The sequence below is a fragment of the Rosa chinensis genome, chromosome 4 (genome assembly GCF_002994745.2).
Source record: "Rosa chinensis cultivar Old Blush chromosome 4, RchiOBHm-V2, whole genome shotgun sequence".
Lineage (NCBI taxonomy): Eukaryota > Viridiplantae > Streptophyta > Magnoliopsida > Rosales > Rosaceae > Rosa > Rosa chinensis.
The window spans coordinates 41,231,515-41,257,428 of NC_037091.1; the positions used below are offsets into that span (position 1 = coordinate 41,231,515).

At 36.6% G+C, this 25,914-nt stretch overlaps 1 protein-coding gene and 1 long non-coding RNA gene across 5 annotated transcripts; one reads left to right on the forward strand and one right to left on the reverse strand.

Annotated features, from left to right (window-relative positions):
* Positions 1 to 17,905: 17,905 nt before the first annotated feature.
* On the forward strand, positions 17,906 to 23,264 carry LOC112199924 (5'-nucleotidase SurE). 4 transcript variants are annotated; one of them, XM_024340917.2, is made up of 11 exons: positions 17,906 to 18,234; positions 18,339 to 18,433; positions 18,516 to 18,580; positions 18,761 to 18,804; positions 19,160 to 19,237; positions 19,451 to 19,604; positions 20,255 to 20,425; positions 21,744 to 21,806; positions 21,887 to 21,999; positions 22,608 to 22,635; positions 22,866 to 23,264. In XM_024340917.2, the coding sequence occupies exons 1-9, from the start codon at positions 18,098 to 18,100 to the stop codon at positions 21,995 to 21,997; spliced, it is 918 nt and encodes a 305-aa protein (XP_024196685.1). In that variant the 5' UTR covers positions 17,906 to 18,097; the 3' UTR covers positions 21,998 to 21,999; positions 22,608 to 22,635; positions 22,866 to 23,264. The 4 variants fall into 4 exon arrangements, with proteins under 4 accessions (XP_024196685.1, XP_024196686.1, XP_024196684.1 ...); XM_024340918.2 differs by having other exon boundaries at positions 22,620 to 22,635; XM_024340916.2 differs by having other exon boundaries at positions 22,620 to 22,995.
* Positions 23,265 to 24,377: 1,113 nt separating this feature from the next.
* Positions 24,378 to 25,466, reverse strand: LOC112200237. Its single transcript, XR_002936215.2, has 2 exons — positions 25,260 to 25,466; positions 24,378 to 24,691 (listed from the first exon to the last, which is right to left on the reverse strand). It is a non-coding gene; the product is annotated as an uncharacterized LOC112200237 (long non-coding RNA).
* Between the last annotated feature and the right edge of the window lie 448 nt (positions 25,467 to 25,914).

Here is a 25,914-nt window from a genome sequence, read left to right on the forward strand (position 1 = left end):
CAACCAAGTCCTTTCAAACCCCCAACACCAAAATTGACAATTGACCAAAGCAAACAGCAAAAAATGACAAAACAACCTCTCTTTCAACACCTTCTTGTCTTTTTATCTCATCACGAGCGGCGAGAAATCAAACCCTTTCTCTCTGTTGGCTTCTCTAAAACAGCTTGCACATACAGTGAGACATGCATGGCACAACCAACTAGGTTTGGTAGCAGTCATAAAAAAAAACCTAGGTTTGGTAGCTTTAAAATATGTTGATCTGATATTTTCAATGGTCTTGTCACTCTTGTGGGTACAAATGGGAACGGGGAATGTGGAATTTTTTTCATCTGGGGTAAAATAAAACGATTAATTTCTTTTCACGTCATGGAAATCTTGTAAAAGACTTTGCAGTTAGAAAATGGTGTTTATTGGAAAACTTCAGAATTGTGCTTCCTTTTTTCTCTCCTCTCGTCTTCTAGATGGAGCCTAGGGGGGATTTAGGACCAGTGTTTTGGAATTCAGTTAGTACTTATTAACAGGAATTTTTTCTTGGTGCTCTAATAGGCTATGTAATCTAGGTTCTATTATTATTTTTGGCCTTTGAGTTAAGCTCTAGTATGAAATTAAATGTCAAATATGAAATATAGATAATGCTCAAACACCTTTATCTTCTTTTGTCTTTGATTATTTCTTAATAAATGCGTGATGTCTTTGTGCAAATGTCATGCTAATCTTTTTTGTAATGTTTCAATCTCATCGATGTTCTGAAATGGATATGATAACCCGTTTTGTCTTATATTTCTTTGATTCTTTATGATGTTAAAATCTGATCATGCACATTAGATTTGTTACAAGTTTGGTGCGAGAATGATGGGATTTATTTCCATTTTCTTCGGTTGAATTGACTCTGCACTATATCAACTTAGATAAGCCTTGCTTGATTCTTTTGATCTATATGTATCTTCACAAAATAGGTAATAATATGTTACCTATCCAAAAAATTATTTTCCAGTCGACCTTCCTACCTACATGTTGCTTCGTTTCCACATCTTAGTAATTTCACTAATTCAGTTACAATTAATTTGGATTAAATATTTAGTAATACAAAAAACACTTCAATTTGATAACGTCGTTACCTTCTAAGCCTAGGACAATTCACTTCCTAACATGCCTATTAGTGTTAGATTATCATGCAATATGATTCACTAGTTCAGGCGATCTTTTCAATCTTGATTGATTTTATGATTTTGTAAAATTATGTTGTCTATGCTCATGTTCGATATTAAACAAAAAAGCTACGCCATTTTGAACACAAGCTTACCCAACATCATAATTGTTTTTAAGTTAATTAAACCACTAACTAATTAAAATCTTGCTCACAATAAAGATTTGATGATAACGATTTACTCTTGCAGTATTAGGGTGCAGTATGAATGAGTACAATCGATCCATACGTACACTACTTTCGTGTTGAAACGGTCCCAAAATCCCCACATTGTTAGGACAAATTGCATATATCTAGCTACACCTACATATGTGAACACAAAATTAAATGAAACTAATAAACCTACACGAAATGCTAACCTACATATATATGATTGCATTCATGAACAGGCTGCTTCTGCAGGCAAAGGCAAAGGCGAAAGCAAAAGCAAAGACTAGAATGAAGCACATGGCAATGAATAGATTTTCACCCAAAATTCTGGGCATCCATTAATTAATTGATGATCAACTTGGGCCTGACTATGACTTGATTAGTTTGCTTTTATGTTGCCTTCTCTTAAACATTTTGTGGGTTTCATCATATATTCTGTCTCCTTCAATATCTTGCAGGTCAGGACTGGACTGGAACCAAAATCCTATATCAGAATTCAGAAAAGATATTATGAAGGCCCACAACTTATTACACTTGATTCAGTTAATTGGTAGCAACAAATTGTTTGGTACATCCAAAAATCTTGTTTGTCCTAGTTTGGATAACGAATAATGTGCACGCTATGTGTTATTTGTTTACTATGCATCAACGACTATATTTAGTTTTTTAGTTGTTGAATAGAAACATCTAAATCAATGAAGGAAATCATGAATATCTGCAGACTGTAGTTAAGAGTTATGCTTGGGGCATTGTTTGCAATATTTTAGCCTAAATGAATCATTGTTTAGGAACCCTAAATTTAGCACGCAGAGTGAATATGTAACTACTACTGAATTTAAACTTGTCCAATACTATTAGGAATAACAAAAATGGTTGATGCTCAGGACCAATTAACAATTAAGGATAAGGATTCTCGATCAATTAATCGAGTTATGATAAAAAAGATTGTAGCTTATGCCTTATGGTATAATGAGAATCTTATTACGAAAGAGTACGTAGTCGATCAACAGCTTTTCATATTTTTGAAATGTAGGGGAGGTTAGCTATATATTCTACACTTTTTTTTTTTTTGAGTAGAAGGAGGTCAGCCATATATTCGACACTTGGATATTGACCCCCAAAAAAAAAAAAACAACACTTTGAGGGAAAATCCAAACAAGAACACAAGTTTGACCATTTATTTATATATATATATATATATATATATATATATATTCGACACTTGGAGATTGACCCCAAATAAAATAAAATAAAAACACTTTGAGGGAAAATCCAAACAAGAACACAAGTTTGACCATCTAATGACCCAAAGAAGTAGAAAAAATCTTCAAAAATGGCTCAACCGAACATTAACACGCTACATAAATAAATAGGAGATCGAGACAAGTTTTTAAATCTCAGAGCAAACTTAAAATTATTGATCCATGACTTTTAGCAGACGTGCGTTATTCTTATAAAATTCTACATTATTATTTTTGTTTTTAGATTTTGAGGAAGTCATGCATTTGTAACATAACCAAATAAGCACGCAGGGATAATCTGAAAAGCCTGCAGTAGTGTTATTTAGGGTCAGACCTGAGGCAAATGAGGCCGTTGACTCAGGCCAGTTCACATGTAAGGGCCTGAAAAAGAATCAAGAGCATATAACTATTTATCCTGCGCAACTAAATCCATTAGGCAATGTGACATGGTGGTTGGCATGCATGTTCCATAACCAATTGTTTGCAGTTCGAATCCCGTTAAAGGCATTTTGACCCTTTTTTTTTTTTTTTTTGGTTACAGAAAATTTTATTCTTTTTTTTTTTGAAGTTTTATATACATACCCCTAATTACTTAATACACATGCCTATAATTTTTTTGTCATCAAACTTTCATCTTTACCCCTCATTAATAAATGAATAAAAATAAAAATAAAGAAAAATTTGTAAAAATAAAATAAGAATTAAATGCTTCATATATCAAAATATTAATTAAATATTATTTCTAGGTTAAATTTTCTTCTTGTATCCATCATGATATAATCGACCGCTCTTCAAGATCATACGTGAACGTTCATGATATATGAAATAATTGTAGTCCACATGAGAATTAGCAAGCAACCAAATTGGTTGAATCATATTGAAGAAAGTTATAAAACCATCAAATATATCTTGGATACATGAATACATTATCATCAATCACTTCATTTGCAAAACAATCACCATGGCTTAAATCCTTTACTATTGACTATGACTATATGGATCATGAAGATATTGATATATATTGAATCTTTAAAAATCTTATAGTCTTTTAACTTGAAGAACAACAAAAATAAGAAAGTTAAGTTATTCAATCTTCAAGCGATTTACCAACCTCATTGATGTGAGAAAGAAGAAATGTAATCGGTACTTACCATATTGATATTTGCCTGAATTAATTAGCAATTAATTCCACAATAAATCAAAAACTTATAGTAAAAAAATGTATTAAATAAAAATTTATGATACATAACCGACCTAATCTTAAAAAAAGTTTTTCTCATTTATTTATTTAATAAGGAGGGGCATAGATGGAAGTTTGATGAAAAAATGAGACAAAAATATAAGGGATGTGTATTAAGTAATTGAAGGGGTGTATTTAAATATATTTTTTTGGTTACCAAAAAGGGTCTTTGACCCAAAGCACCAAAATTATCTCACTTACTCCAACAACAGATTTTTATCCTCCCTTACCCAATTTAAACTAAATTGACATTTTTTTCCCTCAATCAAACTCTCTCCTCTCTCTCCAGCACGCGAAACTCTCTCTCCTCTCTCTCTCTCTCTGTCTCAAATCGCCTCCTCTGCCATCATTGGTCACATCGTCAATGGTGGAGGAAACGCTGGAAATCCATGGCCATCATCTCTCCTTCGCGGCCAACTTCGGTCTTCGTCCCAGAGTTTTCTGACCCAATCTTCACATACGACCCAGAGTTTGTCGGTTTCATTTCAGGGCGAGTCGTACTCCCTCTAGGTGAGTAAAGTGAAGCGAGCGCTGTCTCCTACTGCGAGGAAAGGCAAGCCAAAGCGAAGAAAGTCTTCGACTCCGGCGAGGCATGATCAGAGCGAGAATTCCAGGCCGATGGAGCAGTACCGGTGGCCGGAGAGGTTGAGGCTGGACAGTTGTATGACCAGAAGCTTGGATTATACGTTGGAGAGGAAGAAAGTGAATGGATTTGGCTCTAATGTGGTTAGGGAATTGCAAAATTAACTGAGGAATGATCTTGATGGTGCTTGACCCAAAGCACCAAAGCTCTTACTAGAGCTCGGGTTACGTTTGTTGGTCTCACAGTCCAGAAGGGAGAAACGAAAAAGATGTGTGGGTGCCCAGAACATTTTCTCGGTGCCCAATTTTTTTAATTTTTTTTTTAAGTAATGGAACAGAATGAAAAAAAAAGTTTTGAATGTCTATTATGAGGCAATAGATGTCTATTGGAGGGCAATAAACGTTTTGAATTAATGTAATCTCCTCTTTTTTTTCTTTTTTTTAATCAAAGTTTTGTTTGTCTAATTTTAAGAAGATTAGTTCTCATTCTGGTGACCAAAAGTTCTATTAGAGGGCAATAGACGTCTATTGGGGGCAATAAACATTTCCGGCGACCTATTAGATCTCCGATGACCTCTTTGGGGACGTCCGGTGAGGTTTTCAGAAAAGTCCGGTGGGCGCACGACGAGTGACCCGATTCTGGCGAAAGTTGGCCCAATTCCCAAGACCAGTGACGGGGCTTCGGCGAAGTCTCTTATGATTTCTGTCTCTTCTATTTTTTCTCTCTCTCTCTCTAAGTAATAAAGAGTTGAGGGTAAAATAGTCTTTAAAAAAAAAAAAAAAAAAACTTAATGTGATATTAGGGAAGACTTCCTTTTCATGTTTTGGGTAAGGGGGAATTAAAAAAAAAATTAATGAGATAAGTGAGAAAAAAATCCCTAAAAATGGGGTAAATGGACAAAAACTTTACCAAAAATTCTACTCCTTTTGTTTTTTTTCTTACTCTAGAGTTTTTCCATCTCTGGAAATAAGTATTTTTTTTTTTTGGGATAATTTTTTTTTCTTTCAAACTACAACACATAGGGACTATACTTTTAATTCATCTCAGGCCTTTAAATTTTCAGGTCCTAGTCTGCATCCGTTAGGTGAATCTGGTCATAAAATATTAACTTTTATAATAATTGAGAGGGAGTTGGGTGAATCCAAAACGTATTATACTCTCAAAGACCTAGCTCTCTGCTAGGGTTTAGAGAGAGTTTCCCTTGGGTTGCTTTCTCTTGTACCTTCCCCGTTGATTTTCAATGGTGGCCATAGCAGACTTAGGTCTGTTCATCTTGTGTGTGTGTATGGAGCGATCCGTGGCGGAAACGGTCGGGGTCATTCAATCTCGAATGAAGGCATGCCTTATCTGTGGCTCCGTACGGAATGAGTGGTTTGATCAAGCCCGCTTCATGAAACTTGTCATCATTTCGCCATATTTGTGTTTTCGCCTCGACTTCCATGAAAAATTTGAAACAATTTAAGACTCTTTGTGTTGCTTGTTAGAACCAATCAGTATATACGAACAGTAACCGTATATATATATATATATATATATATATATATATAATCTAAATCACAAATTGAATATATAATAATAATAATCAATTGAAATCAAATAACTTTAATTCGAAATTGAATCACTAACTTGATCAGATAGAGGCCTGCAATGCAGTGACCTAAGACAGAAATTCGCCCCTACTTGTGCTGTAGTTTCAGACGTCTATCTAGAGGATACAACTATCTGGTACAAGTTCTTGCACAAGAACTTGACCCTGACGAATTCTACTTTATGTTTCTCAGAATAACTTTTTGGGGAAAGGAAGAAGAAGATCGATCGATGGATAATGACGACCAAAGGTCGTCCTTATATAAAAGCCAAGATGAACAGTTGCGTCGGTAGTTGTTTGACGTTGTTTGATTCCATCTATTGCAACTGTTAGATTTTATCCGAAAATTGAACAGTTAAGCAAAAAATAAAATCAGATTTAGTCAAACAGAGCCCAAGAGCCCCAAGGCCCAAGGCCCATCTTTGACTTATATATATTTGCATAATCCAATGGGAAACCCACTAGAAAAGCCCACAAAGCCCACTTCTATACATGTCATCCATTTACTTCTTTACATGGGAAGCTCCCTATAAAGGCCATTAGCCTTTAACACTTCTTCCATGTGGGACTAAAGTCCCACAAGTTCCAACAATGCGGTAGGAATTTGTCAATCTTAATTGGAAATCAAAAGAGTTCATCTATTCAACCTCTTCCTTCTCTCTTATCTAATGGGTTTTCTGTATATCAAATCACTTCTAGTCCCAATGAAACAAAACTTTTCAATTTTAGTTTTATCTAATGGGTTTTATGTATCTCATGGTATTTGTAGCCAACATTCTCTTCTTTTTTTGACAATTCTCAATGATTATGTGCTGATATGAACAAAGCGAAGAAGGGGACGATCAAAACAGAGAGAGAGCTTTTGACAGAGGGTAATTTGGGAATGCAAATAAGATTTAGAGATGAAATATTATAAAAAAAATCAAATGGGAGTGTAATAAGGGGAGTGCAAATTTCACTTCCCATTCCTTATTAGTTTGTTTTGTCTACGTTGTTTCATGTGCTGTTATTATTCTTTTCAGCTCTTTGTTTGTGCTGTTTCTTCGGTTTTGGTTTGTGATGTTGGCCCAATACAACTAGTTCTTGGCTCCATACTTCTGTCAAAGCATCCTTGCATGGTGGATGATCATTAGTACGTTGCCCACAACTTCAACGTGTATTTCGACGTTCTCCTCAATGACATGTTAGGCATTCTCCTCGAGCAAACTCTGAGGTTTCTTTATCAATCATCATTGTCTACGACTATATATGGTGACGTTGTCGTGATGGTTTAATGACCGGTGGTCGGTGGAGTTTGCAGTCTTTAGGTCGTCATTGCTATACTCCTCACTTACCTTTGTCTGAAATCCGAGTCATATTCGAATTTAAATATGGGATCTATGTAGCTATCATATCTAGATTTGGGGTCCATATCGGGTCCAGATATTTGTACCTGACTCGAATTCGATTTTAAAATTCTATGTTCATTGTATTTCCTCTGTAGCGGATGCTAGTCAAGTTTTTCGTTGGCTAGATCTAATTGTTTGGATTGCTTTGTAGAGGTGTAACCACACTTCTAGATGTGTTCATTTTGTATTGTCAACATAAAACATCGGGCTGAGATTATTGGGTCATTTGTACCCTCGCTCTATTAACTCTTGTTGGGCATCTCATTTTCTCAAAGTTAATGCTTCTACAATGAAAGTTTATTATTTTCATTTTAATTTTTTGGGATTTCATTGTTTTTGCCTACTGGTCAACATAGCTGTTCTATAAATCTCTGTGTGTGACGCTTTGTTGGCTATTGTAGTTCAATTTTATTATTATTAATAAATAATCAATCATTTTTCACTAAATAAAATAAAATATGTGTCCAGTACGTACCATTTGGTCTAGTGACATAGTCTCCCATTCGTAAGTGGGAGGTTGTGAGTTCGACTCACGAAAGACTAGTTGTAACATTTGAGTTGTTTATCTGATAAAAAAAATATATGTGTACTATATTGCTAGAAGTCAAAGCCTTATGTGCCCCTCAATGCATATTTCTTATTTTAACATAGGTCAAAGCCTTATGTTCCAAACCCCTTAAACAATATTCTCAAAAAAAAAAAAAAAAAAGAGGGTATAAAATATGTGTATATATATGTATATTTAGCAGAGACTATCAATTCAATGAAATTATAAAGGGTGCGGCTATTGCCACCCTACAATTTTCTTAGTTTACACTACATACATTTGAATTATTGAAAGACTATATTACCCAACTGTAAAATGACTAATAAGTATACTAATTTTCTAAAATACAAATCTGTAGGGAAAACGAAATACACAACTAATTAATTACATACAAAGACTACTTAATTTCTCATTGGATAACATCAATCTTCAACTTCTCCACCCAAATTAAAATTTATTACTATTTTTTTGTCTTTTTGTTGCCTCCTCAACATTAATTTATTATTCCGTTCACAAAATTATTAGTGTTAATTTCATCAAAATCTTTGCAATACCCTTTGTGAACACTGAAAATATAAATTTAAAACACCAAAAAAAAAAAAAAATCAATCCCTTCTTCATTGCTCATAGTTATTAACTTGCTAATCTTTTGACATGGATTGAAATAAACGAACATTAAAACTGAAAGAAAAAATATAAAAAGTGGAAGTAAATCTGATTATGATTTCATTAGGAAACTAAAATATTAAAGTTTTTTTATTGGTATAAATTAAATGAGAGATTTTTGTTAATTAATTTATTTATTTAGATATGTCATATAAGGATATTTTTAGAAACATAAATGGGTTAGATAAGTAAATTTAATAATCAAAATTAATATGTTGGATGTAATGAGTATGTAGGGTGAACAAAGAAAATAGTATGATGGCAATAGCCACACCCAATTATAAATAACTACATATCCGAATATGTCAAATCGACTTTGGAACTAGTTATGTTGGGCAATGGCCGATGTTGGAGGCCTATGGGACAGAGGCTTGCTGGGTTTATAGGCACTCCTACTTAGAGTAATGTCATAGAGTAAAAATTGTTTCGAGTTGATTTTGATTGTTTTTTGCTTTGGAACTTTTCCGTAAGCTTAATGTTAAAAAGGTGAGGAAACTTAGGTAGTAAATTTTTTGTAGTCTATATAAAGCTTGATGATTTCTTTAAAAAAAAAAAATGCGTACCCCCTATTGAATCTAGACAAGCTTGAAGCAAACATACATCACTTATAATGTAATTCAACGCTCGAGTCTCGAAAACATGCAATTCAACGTGTTTTATCATATAAAATTAAAATGAAAAATACTTGTAATCAAATAACTACTAATTGTTTTTCAAATTAATATTTTAGTTTTTGAACAATTATCTTAAAATTACGACTGGTCATAAATTATACGATAATGACATAGTTCTTCATTTATAAATGAGAAATCTATATGAACTCAAGACTAAAATATAAGGACTCGAACTGAAGACTAAAATAGAATATAGTTTAGTATGGATGTCGGCAAAAAGATCTCAGCAGCTCTTTTGGTCAGAATGAGGGAAGAAGTAGCAAAAGCAATCTTTGTTGAACTGGAATTAATCAATCTGTTTGTGCAGCTCAATTATTAATAATAATTGAGTTTAGAGTGTGTGAATTCATGTTGACAAGTGCAAAAGTTTAAATCTTAATAATAAAATCTTGAAAAGTTGAATCCGGATTTGGATAAAAGAAACAATTATACGCAGCAGAAGTTGCAAATTAACGCAACAGGGCTAAAGTGACATTCCAACATTATTCGATGCCCAAATTATTCCCCCAAAGGGACACTGGCCGCCCTTTCTTCTCCTGTCAATTTCTTTTTGTCCTTTCCACTTTGGTATGAGGTCAAGCATTTTGGCCATTCAATAAAGGAGGAATATATACATTTAAGAATAAAAAAAAGGCAATTCATGAGAAATAACAGGATCGCTTCTTTGAGACTTTTGTCCATTTACTCTATTTTTAGAGATTTTTTTTCCACTTACCCCATTAAATTTTTTAATTCTCTCTTACCCAAAACACTTTAAGGAGGTCTTCCATAATACCCCATTAAGATTTTTTTTTTTAATACCATTTTCCTCTCACCCCTTTGTTACTTAGAGAGAAAGAGAGAGAAACTATATGAGACTTCGCCGGAGCCGGTCGCAGGCAGCTGAATTCCAGCCAACTTTTACAGGAATCCGATCACCGACCTCCGCCCACCGGAATTTTCTAAAAACCTCTATTGCCCCCCAATAAAGGGGCAATAGAGGTTTATTGCCCCAAATAGTCTATTGCCCCCTAATAGAACTTTCGATTGCCGGAATGGAAACTAATCTTCCTAAAATTAGACAAATAAAATTTTGATTAAAGAAATAAACGAAGAGATTATACCAATTCAAAACGTCTATTGCCCTCTAATAGACATTCAATTTTTTTTTTCTTTTCCTTCTGCCACACTACTGAAAAAAAAAATCTGATTTGGGCACCCAAGTCAACAAATCGAAATTCTCACTCCCTGCCTCGCATGTCCGGTCAGTCCAGGATGCCAATCTCGGCTTTCGGCAAGGCGTCCCGGGAAGCTTCTCCAATCTCGGCGATCATCCGGTAGGCGATGTTGAGGTGGTCAATCACCGCATCGGAGGGGATGAGATCGAGCTCCCAGATGCTACTGGTGGACTTGTAGTTCGAGGTGTTCAACGAATCGCAGTGGCGGAGGAGGACTTGGGAGTGGAACCGCTGTCATAGTCGGCGGAGAAGTCGTCGACTTCGAATTCGGAGCTGTGGTCAGCGGAGAAGTGGTGGCTGGAGGAGGAGGAGCTGAGATCGGCGAGGGAGTCTGGCTCGATGGGGGAGGTGTCGTCTTTCTGACTCCGACGAGGAGGGAGAGAGGGAGAGAGAGAGAGAGAGAGAGAGAGAGAGAGAGAGAGAGAGAGAGAGAGAGAGGACTGAGTTCGACTCCGATAGCTCTAACCGGAGCTTCAGGGTTGGACGCCATCGCCGCATGTAGTCCAAGGTCGTGATGCCAAAGTTCGACGCCACGCCGGAGGTGATGTCGGAGTTCGACGCCATCATAGAGAGAGAGAGAGAGAGAGAGAGAGAGAGAGAGAGAGAGAGAGAGAGAGAGAGAGAGAGAGAGAGAGAGAGAGAGTCTGAGTGACATCAAATGTAGTTTGTTAATTATGTCAAGGGAAAAATTGTCATTTTACTTGAAACAGGGTAAATGAGAATAAAAATTGTTGCTGGGGTAAGTGGGATAATTTTGGCCAAATTTGGTACTTTAGGTCAAGAACCCTTCTAAAATATTATAGGCATGAGATGAAAAACTAAAATAAGGGCTTATAATTTTTGATAGACTTTATTTATTTATGCATTTTATTCATCTAATGAAGGTTAATTCACGACACATCAACTAATCAAATTCGTCAAAAAATGTCATTAATATATTCACTACACTAACTTAGGACCTACTGCTTGTAAAATGAAGACTTATGTCATTAGACCAAATAGTTATAGATTTGAATTGATTAATCTTTTTCACTGACAAATTTTTCTTTTGTTTGGTCATATTTAAAATTTAAAAAAAAAAAAAAAAAACCTTAGCCCACCCCACCCTTATATATGTCAGGGAGAATCGAACTCATGACCTTTACAATATTAGAATTATAATTTATTAACATGTCACAAACTCACCGACATTTATTTTGGTTATATACTAAAACCACTTATTTGTTTCACGGAACATAGGTTTGGAATGAGAAAATATCTCTCATATTTAGTAACAACAAGAAAAGAAAATGATTCCTAATGCAATAAATAATACGAGAGAAAGTGAATCCATTCATCATCTCAAAATTTATTGGGTTCTTGACCCAAAGCGCCAAAATTAGCTAAAATTATTCCACTTATCCCAACAACAGATTTTTAGTCCCACTAACCAAATTTAAAGAGAAATGATAAATATTCCCTCAGCCTAATTAATACACTACAGCCATGCCACCGTCTCTCGTCCCTGATGCACAGCTCTCTCTCTCTCTCTCTCTCTCTCTGCAGATTTCGACCCTGACTCCTCCAGCACGGCGAGGAATCAAAATTCTTGTACGGCGTTACAGGTCGTCATTCTCGAGTCCGACACCGCAAGGAATCGGAATTCTCTCTCTCCTATCTGTACTATTTCTGCACTCTCTCTCTCTCTCTCTCATCCCTCTCACTGGATCTGCGTCCGCGTACTTGTCGGAGGCGCAAAGTGAGGGACCATGGTGGCCGGAGTGCGGTACCTCATGACCTCTCCTCATCCGTACCAGCTGGTCCGCCGTGATCATTTCCCGGACCTTGGCCAGAACCTCCGGATGCGAGTCGAACGACGCCACCACCCACAACAGCGACGACGTGAAGGTGTCCTGAGCAGCAAATAGAAAGTCCAACAGGTGAGCGCCAACGAATTGGGTTGGATATGGCTTGATAGGGATGAAGAATTGAAGGATGAGCAGCTTGTTTCGATATTCTCAGAGCGCAAGAAAGTAGAGAGCTCTTTTTTTTTTTTTTTAGACTGTGGGCAAAAAGCCAGAAATCCAAGAAGAAGAAAAAAATTGTATTGGGGGGCAAATAGACTTTTTGAATTGATGTAATCTCCTCTTTTTTTCTTCAATCAAAAGTTTTATTTATCTAAGTTTAAGAAGATTAGTTCCCATTTTGTTGATCGAAACGTCTATTGGGGGCAATAAACTTTTCCGGTGACTTATGAGATCTCAGACGATCTCTTTGGGGACTTCCGACGAGGTTTTCAGGAAAATTCGGTAGGCGGCGGCCAGTGACGGGAATCCGGCGACCGGTGACTAGAATCCGATAAAAGTTGGCCGGAATCCTGCTGCCGGTGATCAGAATTCGGCGACCGGTGACCGGAATCCAACAACCTCCGACGGAGCTCCCGCGAAGTCTCTTATGGTTTCTCTCTCTTCCATTTTTTTTCTCTCTCTCTCTCTAAATAACACATGGGTGAGGGTAAAATTGTATTAAAAAAAAAAAAAAAAAAACTTTATGGGGTATTAGAGCAAGTTCACCCGTTAGGTGACTTAGGTCACCAGGACAAGAAACTGTTCACTGCCACTGGACTTTTACTTCCACCCATTTGGTCAGGGTCACCAGTCATTTACTGTTCATTAAATATTTTTTTAAATGAGAAATGTATGATGTAAATAAATAGTATTGATGAATATTTTGGAAATGCAACCAAAGAAAATTTTATAGGTATACAAATTATATGTCCACTGACACTGTTTTTTTTTTTAAAAACTCCATCGACACTTTTATCACATGTACACCACCGACAAGATTTTTGAAAAGAGTGAAAATTTGAAAACTCCACCTACATTTTGATCACATGTGCACCACCGACAATTTATTGAAATGAGTGATAACCCACCGACACTTCTATTTGTATAAAAAATTTTAATAAATAGACATGATCTTTACACTACATACACACACCATCCGAGCTTAACAAACCTTCACCTTTTTCATATCTCTAGCATTACATATTTCCTCAATTTCCCTCGTTTCAATGAATAGGTTGTAGGATTAAATTCGACGGTCTTAGGATGAAGATGATGAAGAGATGATGGCCACCAACGCCATTGTGATCGCAGCAGTCGCAGAAGAATCTGGAAACCAATACCGAGGGCGCGGTTTTCATCCGGGTCGTGCACCAAATGAGGAAAGACTTAGAGAAGAAAGGGGCAAAAATTTGATGGCCGACTACTTTGTCGATCGAGCAGTGTTCAAAGATTGGGAGTTCCGAACAAGTTACAGGATGAGTCTTAATCTCTTTAAGCGTATATCTACTAACCTTTGCCAGTATGATCATTACTTTGTTCAAAAGTCAGATGCTACCAAGAAAGTCGGACTACTTCCGGAACAGAAGATGACAACTTCCTTGTGAATGCTTGCTTACGGTGCTGGGGCAGATCAATGTGCTGAGTATTGTTGGATGACGAAATCCACCTCCATCGTAGCCCTTCAGCGATCTACAAGAGGAATTGTTGATCTTTACTCAGCAGAATACCTCCGCGCTCCTACTGCTATCGACCTTGGACGACTTCTTGCCAAAGTTGAGAGGAGAGGTTTTCCAGGAATGATTGGGAGCATCGACTGTATGCATTGGCAATGGAAGAATTGTCCGACATGTTGGGCTGGATAATATAGTGGTAGGAAACATATCCCCACTATCATCCTGGAAGCAGTCGCCTCTTACGACACCTGGATTTGGCACGCATTCTTTGGAATACCCGGGGCATGCAACAACCTCAACGTCTTGGCAAAGTCTCCATTGTTTGACGAGCTTACCGCCGATAGAGCACCTCATATCCAATTCCAAGTTAATAACAGAACTCACAATTTAGGCTACTATCTCGCTGACTGTATTTATCCTCGATGGGCGACTTTCTTGAAAACAGTTTGAAACCCTACACGCCCGAAGGAAATCGAGTTTGCAAAGGCTCAAGAGGGGTATAGGAAGGATGTGGAAAGATGTTTTGGTATATTATAGGGCTGTCAATGGGTCGTGTCGGGTTGGGTTCGTGTCGGGTCAAGGTATTTGTCGTGTCTCAAGAGACAAACCCAAACCCAACCCATTTAATAATCGTGTCAAAAATTTAAACTCAAACCCAACCTATTTATTAAACGGATTACCCGTTTCCAACCCGCTTAACCCATTTAATAAATAGGTAGTGTAGTGTTAGACAAAATGACCCATTTAAATGTTAACAATACGACCCATTTAACTAAAAAAATGCATAAATTGATTAAATTCGCTAAAAACTCCACAAGACAAAGAATATAAATAATTATATATAATTCATAAATAATTAAATCTAATAATAATAAAGCAAAATATTTCAAATTGTTTAATCCTATGATCAAATACTCCAAACGTCCAAAATTTCAAGAAGAAGTACAACATAATTGGGTTATACGGGTTCACTTCGTGTTGGCGGGTTGACCCGTGGCCGACCCATTTATTAAATGGGTCATGGCGGGTTGACCCACCGCCGACCCGCTTTTTAATCGTGCGGGTTCAACCCGCTTTATTTCGTGCGGGTTTCGAGTCGTGTTATCGGGTCGTGTCAGAATTGACAGCCCTAGTATATTACAGTCACACTTTGGTATTGTTAGAGGAGCTGCTCGTGGGTGGCATACAGAGGACGACCTTCGATACATCATGTTGACTTGTATTATATTACATAACATGATTGTCGAGGATGAACGACTTGAAGACAGCAATGATGAGTTGGAGTCTAATGATGAAGAGGATAACAATATGAGGCCAAGGATTGCTGAGGTATGAGAAGGACCCACCGGTAGAGACTTTGATTCTATTGGTAGAGATGGTCATAATATGAATGGATTCATAGACCGATACCAAGAAATTAGATCTGAGCACAGTCACTCCAACCTTCAGGAAGATCTCATTCAATACTTAATTTTGGGAAGTTCAAAGCAACAGGCGTATCTAGATATGCTATTTGTGTGTGTTTTCATTTAGTTTTTATGTTTTTAATTATGTTTATGTGGTTTTCATTTAGCTTTTATGTTTTTAATTATGTATGTGTGCTTTTCATTTGTAAGGGTATTATTGCTTGAGGACTTCCTTCCAATGTACCCACATATTCAAATAAATTTTCTTTTCATCAATCTAATATTACATAAGTGAAAAACCAAGCATTGGAATTATAACAATACAATTATTTAAAATATATAACTCCCTAATTTTCCTAATCCTCATCTTCATTAGGAATCTAATTTGTGTTTGAGGGGTCATCCATATAGTTGAGGTTGGTGGATTCACCCGAAGAGAAAGGTGGAGAAGGGACTCCACCGGTGAATGGTGGTTGTGGAAAGCCACCGGTGAATGGTGGTTGTGGGAAGCCACCAGGAAAGGAGGTTGTGGATAATATCCACCGGTGAATGGTGGTTGTGGGATGCTAGATCCATGGGTTGCATCTTTATCTTTTTTCTCTGCAATTTTTTTTTGTTTTCTTTGCCAGTATTTCTTTTTGGTTGGAGTCATCTTACTTGTGTCCATCTCCATAATTAGCTTTTCCCTCTCTTGAATTTTGAATTCTCTCTTTTGAATTTTGAATGCCTCGTTTCGCATATCCATTTGCAAGCGTATATAATCTTGTTGTTGTTGGTCATGGAGATGTCGAGCAAATTCCTCATCATGTTTCTCCTTGGCCGACAGCATTGATGTTTGGTTGATTGCTATAGTCTCCACAGCGGATATCAGAGGACTGGAATCATTAGATGCTTTCTTTCCTTGCCGGATAGCTTCTTTGGCAGTCTTCTTTCCTTGAGGCCTCACCGAAGGATTGGGTGTCGTATCAGCGTTTACCTCATCTGCATCTATGTCCAAGTTGACATGAGAATCAGGAATGGATTGTTGTGTGTGCATCCGTTCAGTTCCTCCCCTGGAGGTTCCTCCAGTCGAACAGGTATGACTTGGAATGTCACGATATTGTTGAAACCCCTTAACAATCTCGTAACATTCTAAACTAATGAAATCACCTCTTTTTGGCCTTCCTTTCGATTTGGTCATTGCAGCTCTCCACAAATCTTGTGCTTGACGTTGCTATGTTAATTTAAACAAAAAAAATATAAATCTATTAGTACAAAAATTAATATTCGTGTTACAATAAATCTATTAGTACAGAAATTAATATTCGTGTTAAATTAAAGTAAGATGTATCAACTAATTAAATTTTAATACACACTAAAAAAATCATAAAAATTAATATTCGTACACTACAAATTCATACCTCATCAATCATATTTGCACCACTGTTGTACCAACTTTTCGCTTGCCTTAACGAACAATGCCAAGCATAAGGTTTGACTTTCAAGGTTTTCCACTTCCCTTGAAAAGCTTGCAATGATTGGACATATTCATCCCAATGTTCGGCGCAGTGTTGGCGTACCGCTATCCATAAATCATCTTTTCTTTGTTCTGTACTCTTTGCCGGATCTTGGCTAACAGCCCTCCAAGACTTGCACAATTGAATGTCTTCCATAGGCTGCCAACGTGTCCCTTCAATACTTGGATTTGCTACGAGTTGGACAATCGTATTGGCTGGTATGCTCATATTGGAATTAAAAATTTCGGAAGATGAAAGCTATGAGGAGAAGGAACAAAATTTTTTGAGCAAGTAAGAAATATGATTTTTTTGGTGTGAGAAGTAAAATAGGAGGTGAGGTATTTATTGGAAATTTTGGTTATATTTTTTTGTTACCGTTGTAATCTAACGGTTACTAATTAAGTTTTATTTTTTATTTTTTTTAAATTTTTTTTACCTCTGCAAACCAGGAATTATCGGTCCATAATTATAAGCCGTCAGATCCCTTTAATTATCAAAAGCAACGGTCCAGATATGTGGACTGTTGCAGTCAAATTCCCAAGGAAGCCAACGACTAGTTGCCACGTCGCCAGCCGCATGCCACTACACCCAAAAAATTGGCTCGTACGCACCTGCACGCTTGTCAGGGCTACATGACAAGCGATTGCAACCCACTCCAGCCCAACGGCGCATCTCTCCTCTCCTCTTCTTTTTGGGTCAGCGTGGAGCGATGAGTCACGGGCTCAGTCACCATCCTCCCCGAGCTGCTCTCTTGGGTCTCTCACTGTGCTCTTGCCTCAACTCCGGTGGAAGATGGAATAGTTGATTTTTGGTGACCCAAGTTACCGTTTGACGTGGTGTCCGGGCATAACCAAGCCCGGTGAACTTGCTCTTAGGAAAGACTTTTTTAGAGTATTTTGGGTAAGGAGAAATTAAAAAAATTTAATAAGATAAGTGGCAAGAAAATCTTTAAAAATAAAGTAGATGGACAAAAACCCAAATTTATTTTCCCTTCCTTTTTCCAATCAGGAAACAACAAAGAAACAAAGGTACATAGTTGATTCCGCGAACCAGCCTAATGGGTATAATAATGTTTCAGGTAACATCGTGAGTCAGGTCGTCCCACACTAGGTACCCCGTCTCTCCCACCACTCTCGTGTCTCGTCCAAATTCCCGGTACTGATCAGTTGATTCACGACACCCGAACCAAAAAACAATGGCAAACAGCAACTCCGACAAGCCCACCGTGATGGTCACCAACGACGACGGAATCGACGGCCCTGGACTTCTTGCCCTCGTCCACGTCCTCGTCTCCACCAATCGCTACAATGTTCTCGTCTGCGCTCCCGACTCGTACGTCTTCACATCCACCCACCAAAAACCACTCTTCCAGTCTTCCTCCTCTCTCAAACTTTCAAAACTTGGTTTTTCTCATCACAACAAAACTGGGTTTGCAGGGAAAACTCTGCTGTGAGTCACTGCATCACTTGGCGTCGTCCGATTGCCGCCAAACAAGTTGACATCGCCGGAGCAACGGCTTTTGCTGTTTCTGGTACCAGATATCATATTACTGAATTTCTTTTTCTGGGTTTTTTGTAACTAAACGCCAACGTAAAAGCAGAATCGATTTTCAGGGTCTCCGGCTGACTGTGCTTCTTTGGGTGTTTCTAAAGCGCTTTTTCCTTCAGTTCCTGACTTGGTAACTCGGCTCAATTTTCATCTCCGTAGTGCCACCGATCACAATTTTTTATTTGTGTTGTTTTGTTTATTGGCTAGTTTCGTGTGACATGGAATAATTGTTTTTATATGTTTAGCACTATTGGTTAGTTTAATTTTATCTTTTATGTTTGGTTTTTTTTGTTGTTGTGATGCTACTTAGGTGATCAGCGGCATAAACAAGGGCAGCAACTGTGGTCATCACATGTATGTAATTTTTCTCCTGTTTCTTTATTATCCTCAATATTGGAAACTACACCAGCTTTTTTAGTGTATCCAGTTATTTTGTTGTTGGGAAGAAATGAGGTCATGGACACCCAGGTGAAATTAGGGTCAGTCAAACTAAAGTAATCATCTTTATATTTCTTGAACACCAATAAAGTAACGGCATCTTCTCACAAGGATGCAATTTTACCCCAAAAGGCAAACGATTTTAGAGTATTATATGTTGATAGAGTCTCAAGAACACACAATGTGTTTGCTTCTCGCAATCGAACTGCTCTATGTCTGGCTGTTTAACATTATTGACAGGATCTTTTTTTTTTTTTTTTTGGAAATATAGTGTTTACTCTGGTACTGTGGCTGGCGCTCGAGAAGCTTTCTTTAATGGTGTACCTGCTGTCTCTGTATCGTATGATTGGTATGTATGCATGTTTGAGGGGTAAATATGGTTTTGTTAAATTTCAAATATGAAAACAATACTTTCTTCTATGTAAATGGATGCCGAATCTTTCGAACTTTGAACTTTTGAAACTGTTGTGGCAGGTGTTTTGTTTTTGCAAAACTTGTCAAGTTGTCATATGTTTGCTTCTTTTGATCTTCTATAGTACTATGCTGAGCACTGGCCTTTCAGGGTTGAAGGCGAGAGTCACATTAATGACTTCACACTTGCTGCCGAGGCCTGCTTACCTATCATAAATGCAATACTCGTGGAAATAAAAAATCAAACCTTTCCTCAAAGATGTTTTTTGAATGTAGATCTGCCAACAAACGTTGCTGCTCATAAGGTAAATTCCAGGATACATGCTGTCTCTGGTAAATATTCAACAATCAACACAGTGACCTTCCTCTTGATTACCTGTCCAATATACTTGTCTTTGTGAACTGAAGTAAAATTTTCTATACTATAAGCTCAATAATTGATTGGATAAAGATTAACAGCTGTAAATCTTGGTTAAGGCAAGCAGCTTTTGAAGTTTAAACATTTGGGGTTGGAAATGGGGTATCATTTTGTCAGTACAATTAAGCACAGTGGTATTTATGCATGGAGATACATCTCAAGAATATTTCACTGCAGCAGTACATTATGTCAGTAGCTTTTCTTTCTTTGCTTTTCTTTGACTCCATTTCAGTCCAAGATTTATCGAGTTGGCTGGCTGTTTGTATAAATTTTATCTACTCTAGAGTTGACAAGGTCTGTCATCTTTTTTACTATATGAATTAATGGAGTAGCATATTGGAGGAGGCTACTGCATTCTTTATGCTCATTGTCTCTGGCATTTTTAAAAGCAATTAGCACCCTGTTCCATGCTGTCATTCTAAAATACTTAAATTTGTTTACCTTATTATTATGTATTATATAATCCCTCAATATACTTATGATTTTCTTAACAGATTTTAAATGTGGTTTTATTTTTCTTTTGTTGAGCTTAAATAGGGGTATAAGCTGACTAAGCAGGGTAATAGTATAAGCAAAATGAGGTGGAGGCAAGTTACTTCGAAGATGCCAAAAATGTTGTCATCAATGGAAATGGAGAAAGATTCAGCAACATCTACTGGAATTGATACATCAACTACGCCAAAAGAAGATCCTTTGTTCTCAAGAGAGGTGGATAGTTCTTCCTATCTTTTTGCTTTGTATTCTATTTTTTTCCATGCTTATTTTTTTATTCTGTTGAATAAAATTGTTCTGGTTTCCTGCCCCTATGACTGGGACATTGCATTTCTGCTGCCATAGATTGTTGGGGCTGAGAGCAATAGATCTTTTTTCCTTTTTTATGCTTGTCCTGTGATATCTGTTGTCTACCTCCTTATCGTTAAAAACTGTGTATTTCATTGCAACCTGTCATTAGTGCTGTTGGCTAGATATGTAGGACAGATATTGTACAAAAGTTAATGAAGGAATTAGAGATAAGAAGTGTCTGTTTTGTGTCACTTTTGAGGCTTAGGCTGTGTTCTTTGGTTCCAACTAATCTGAAACAACACCCAAATTTTTTCTTTTTGGAATTTTTCCTAAAAATCAGGCTATTATACATCTTTCCAGCGACTCACAGATTTATAAAAGATGTTCGTGAATCGTGAGGGGTGTTCTTACTCTGTTCTGGTTACCACAAGTTTCAATTAATTTTATGAGGAGTATAATCAATTTATTGTGGTTGGCCGCAGACACATGTGATGCTTCTTTGCTATCCCCTTTAGAAAGAAGTAAAGTAATGATTTTAGTTTTCTTTGAATGTCTAGGATAGCAACCTACCTCCCCTAAAGGCTGCTGGGTTTTCAGGGTGGCCAAGGGCATTTTGATACAACTCAAATTTTAGCTCTAATGCAAATGCTAAAGTTTTAGGTGTTGAAATTGTTTAACACTAAGACTCAAATGCTGGATTATTGATTCTGAAAAACTTAGAACTGAATCAAGTACTCTGTGGTTAATACTTTAAAAATAGTTGTAGTCAGGTATGTTGATGGAAAACTGGTTTTTGTTATAATTTGTGACTAAACAAGAAGGTCAATAATAAGTGATTTTGGTTATGAATATGATGGTGATGGTGATGGCGATAGTGAAGCCCATGTTTATGGATATACCCGAGGTGGTAATATTGACATTAGTGTGGTTCTTGCAACAATGATAGTAGGTTTGTAATATTTGGCAGGATGATATAATAACATGCTTTAATATTTGACCAGCATCTGGTACATTTTATCTACTTTCTTCTCAATGCGTGAATTACTTAATTGTGATGCGTTATGATCATTTTCAACACATTAATGGGTTATCAATCACACCCCAAGGATTTTCTAGTTGATTGTTGGGGTCAGCTTCTCCGCTTCCTTGTTTATGATGAAACCCATGATTGTAGTTGACTTTATCTGCATGACAGAATTTTGAATGCATTATGTTCATGACAATTTTCTTTTCAATTTTGTAGGTAACTGGTTTCCAACATGATACTGATGATGATACCGACCACAAATGTGTTAAAGAAGGATATGTATGCATCTTTCCAATTTATGTATAAGTATTTCTAGAGCGCATCATTATACTAATTTGGTACGCATGATTCCTATGCAGATTACTATCACTCCTCTAGGTGCCTTCTCTAATGCTGATGTAGATTGCAGCACCTACTTAAAAGAGTGGCTTCCAAATGTAGCTGACCTCTCCTCTTCATCTGCCCTATAAAGGTACATGAGCATATTGTCTTATGAGTTTAACTTTCAGCAAGGTTGTGCTACACTTGCATTACCTGGTTCCGTTTGATGCACTTCATGCATTAGTTTCATATTGCTCTTCACATGGTTTTAATTGAAAACGGTGACTTAATATTCAATATACAATTTGCATCAAAATCATATTTAGTCGTTTGTGATTTTATCCCTTTGAGGATGAATAAATGGCAAGTGTACCAAGTTTTGGATATAGTCTGTACTGGTTTCAGTATTGACTGACAGAACTTTCCAAGTTTTTCAGGGGAGAATATACAGTTTATGTACTAAGTTTTGGGGATAGGCTGCACTGGTTTCAGTTTCTTTAATATATTTATTTCTTTTTAACAGCATTCTTCTACAAAAACTTTTAGTTGTATGACTCAAACCTGTTCTCTGCACCTTTGTCATAGAAGTTGAAAGAATTCTATTTATTGAAGGCCTGATATTAATCACCTTATCCAATCTAAGTGTCACTTTATTTCTCAGTACTGCTTGCTCTTTTCTCACTGTTTTGGCAATTGCAAGAGCCATTATGATTTGGTATTTTAGTCGTCATTTAAAAACAGAAATCGTCATTTGTGCAGGATTTGTAAAAGGATTCTTCAAAATCAGGTGCGGCTACCCTAATTTTCTGGATTACTGGTTACTGTTCCCCTGTATTCATTCAGATTGACAGGGTTTCAATTGTCTAATATATTCAACACTTCATTGAAGGGTCTTCTGTACCTCTTGTTATGGTGATACACAGGAACCCCTATTCTGTATCAGTGGTATTATTAATCTATAAATGATTCTGGTAGCAATTCATGTCATTCATCTCATAATGTTATAAATGACTACAGCTGAAATATTGTAATCTCAATCAAGTCCCTCAGAAGAAATCGGAACCAGATTGATTTGGGTTGGCGGTGAAAGCTTGGAACTCATTCTTACCATTTCTTTCTAAATGAAGTTCCTGTGTCGTTATAGTAATTTCAATGACTATAATAAGAATTAGAACTTTTAAAGGTGTGTCACACATACCTCATATAAAAGTATAAAACGTGTTGAAGTTACATCAGTCCTCCGTTTTGAAAGATATGATGAACTTTAGTACAATTACTACTGTATATTTAATCCCTACTTTCACCAGGTGTCCCCTGCTTTAGTGGCTACTGTATATTTAATCCCTACTCTAAGCATTTTCATCATCACTCGAATCATACATAAAATAATGATGGCACTTCTAATTCAATTTGTAAGGAAGCATTTGTTGGTTTATTAATATAGTATAGCGTGAATGATTCGTATATAAATATCAACTTTCTCTACGTAGTGATAGACTATGTTGGTTTAGTTTTAAGTTAGTCTATAAATACATGAAACTGGCAAATCGTTATAAGAAACTGACCTTATTATAAGTATATCTGTAATGTTATTGCATTGTAAGGTTAACTCATATTTGTCTCAGAGTTTCATGAGGTTTATTTTTATAATTCTCAAGGGCAAAAATATCTTTATCAATATTGATATTTTTGTTAATACATACTATCTCAGGTTTGATTCAAATATTTTCTTTTTGATCAAAATGTAGTAATTTCTTGCAAAAGAGTTAGTTATATGTATTTGTCCATTTGTTGATTGCTTTCTAAGGCATGCCACGATATCCCCATTTCAAATTTAAAACAGTAACACCTCAAAAGTTGTCGACTGCTTTTTATGCTTTTTTTAGAACCAATTCGAGGAAGTCACATTATTAAAGATTGGGATGATAAACTATTTTTTGGCAAAGGGATGATAACCTATTTGATTATCCTCTTTTGCCAATACAAAGGGGTTTAAGCCATGTAAATCATGTGGGTTTCCCATCCATTCTTCCATGGACAAACTATTGAGACGAAACTTTGCCCACCTCAACCGCTGAAATAGACAAAACAACAAAAGCAACCGTACAAGGTAGAATAGAAAACAACTACCTATGGTTTTGCCCATCTTAGAACAAAAGTTGCAAAGCATACGACACTTTTTCTTCCAAGACTAATCTCAAATGAGAAAAGTATAGTTAACATTAATAACCTCCATTCTCATGGACAAGAATTGATTTTTAAGTCTCATTCAGAGTTTTTCATGCGGAAATTCGATCGGCTTAAAAATCATTTAGTCGTTTCATTACCATTTTGTACCTGAACCTATTTTTGTGCAAAGATTGACCTTAAAGATGGACTTAAAACATAGTTCCGATCATTAAGGGTATTTTTTAGCAAGAAGAGAATGAATAAACTTGGTCTAATTTTGTGGCTAGCCTCAACATAAAGATTCAGATAAGACTTCTGAAAGTGTACTAGCAATCTCTTTAATTATGTGGAAGAAAAGGCTAAATCAGATTGGGAACCACACAAAAACTCCTATATATATGAAAGCCATATTTTAGTGCAATACATTTACAGGTAAATTAAGAACCAAAAAAGTAGGAAAACACCTTTTTACATTGAACACAGAGTATTAAAATACATGTATAAATACTGTATACGTGGAAGCTGGGAATCTGTCGTATACAGCCTTCAAGCTTTAGGAGCTGGCAAAGAAGGCAATGTATGTGTATGTGACTCCACTAGTATCGACCACAAAACATGCACATCCTCGTAGGGGCATGATTTTACATCCTCATACAGAATGTATATCCCTCTTCCTGCAAAATCAAACAAACACAGAAAATAATGATTAGACATAAAGTTATAAACAAATTATGCAGATGCAGCAGCAATATAGTTGATGCGAAGAATGGTTCATCCTAGTATTCGAATATTGATATTTGCGCGGTTCACCTCTTCTTCTCCAACTTGGGGATTTTACTAAGGAGTAAAAGATTATATGACTCAATGGTGTAACTGGCTTTAGCTTAGGAAGATGAATGACCCCTTTGTAAGGTTGAAGAGGGATTTTTGTATAGGGAAGTAGAGAATGGAGGATTTCTTCATCTTTCGTCGAACCAATTTTTGGCATCCACCGATTAAAATGTGCATCTGGGATATGAAGAATGCTTGCAAGGATACTAATGTGGGAAATGAAGACTCACCAAGTGGGGGAATGAAATGAGTGTTTTGTGTGTGTGTGTTTGGGAAAGTTTGAAGCAATTAAAGGGCTTCAGACAGACCATAAAGTAGAGTGGAAAACACAGGGTTGTCTTGAATATGCAAACTTTAAGAGAGAAAATGCAGGTTTTGGAGTAATTGATCAGTATGATAAGGAGGACTTACTTTTTTTTTGAGCAGAATGGAGGCGAAACCAGAGCTTCTTCAAAGGAGAGAAGAGCGAGTGAAGCCACCCACCCATTTGGAGAAGTGGGTGTGGCTCATGAAACAATTGGGAATTGAGATATTAATAATGAGAGACACTTGTAGCTAGACAAGAAGAGCTATAAGATGAAAGATAAACTGTAGGTATTGCTTAGACAAGGGTGAAGTTTTCTAAAGTCATCACTATTTGATTGCTAAGACTACAAATTTTACACTCTCCCTTGCAGGCCAATCATGCCTATCACATTTTGCTCTTGGTGCCATGTCCTTGTCAAACCCCTCCCCCCAGCCCCAGGCCCCTTTTATCTTATAGCACAAGGAGCCACCCACCAATCACCAGTGCTTTTCACACTTCTACAAATTAAAATTAAGCTAGCTCTCCCTCCATCCTGCTAGGATCTGGCTTTTGGGGTTTTCTGTGTCGGTTTCTGTCCCTTTTTTTTTTATTATTATTCTTTTTTTATCTTCATCGACTTTATATTATATGTTACAATATGTGTAAACAAGAGAGTAGTAGTCAATTTTTAACATTTTTTTGCTTTGTATGCGGATCAATTGTGTAGTGTTTTGTTTATAATACATGGCTATAATTAAAACAAAGTAAAACCGACATAGA

Coding starts and splice junctions, on each gene's coding strand:
- LOC112199924 (XM_024340917.2), top strand. CDS start 18,098: ATGGCAAACAGCAACTCCGACAAGCCCACCGTGATGGTCACCAACGAC. Junction 18,581..18,760: donor TTCCTTCAGTTCCTGACTTG/GTAACTCGGCTC, acceptor GATGCTACTTAG/GTGATCAGCGGCATAAACAA. Junction 21,807..21,886: donor AATGTGTTAAAGAAGGATAT/GTATGCATCTTT, acceptor ATTCCTATGCAG/ATTACTATCACTCCTCTAGG.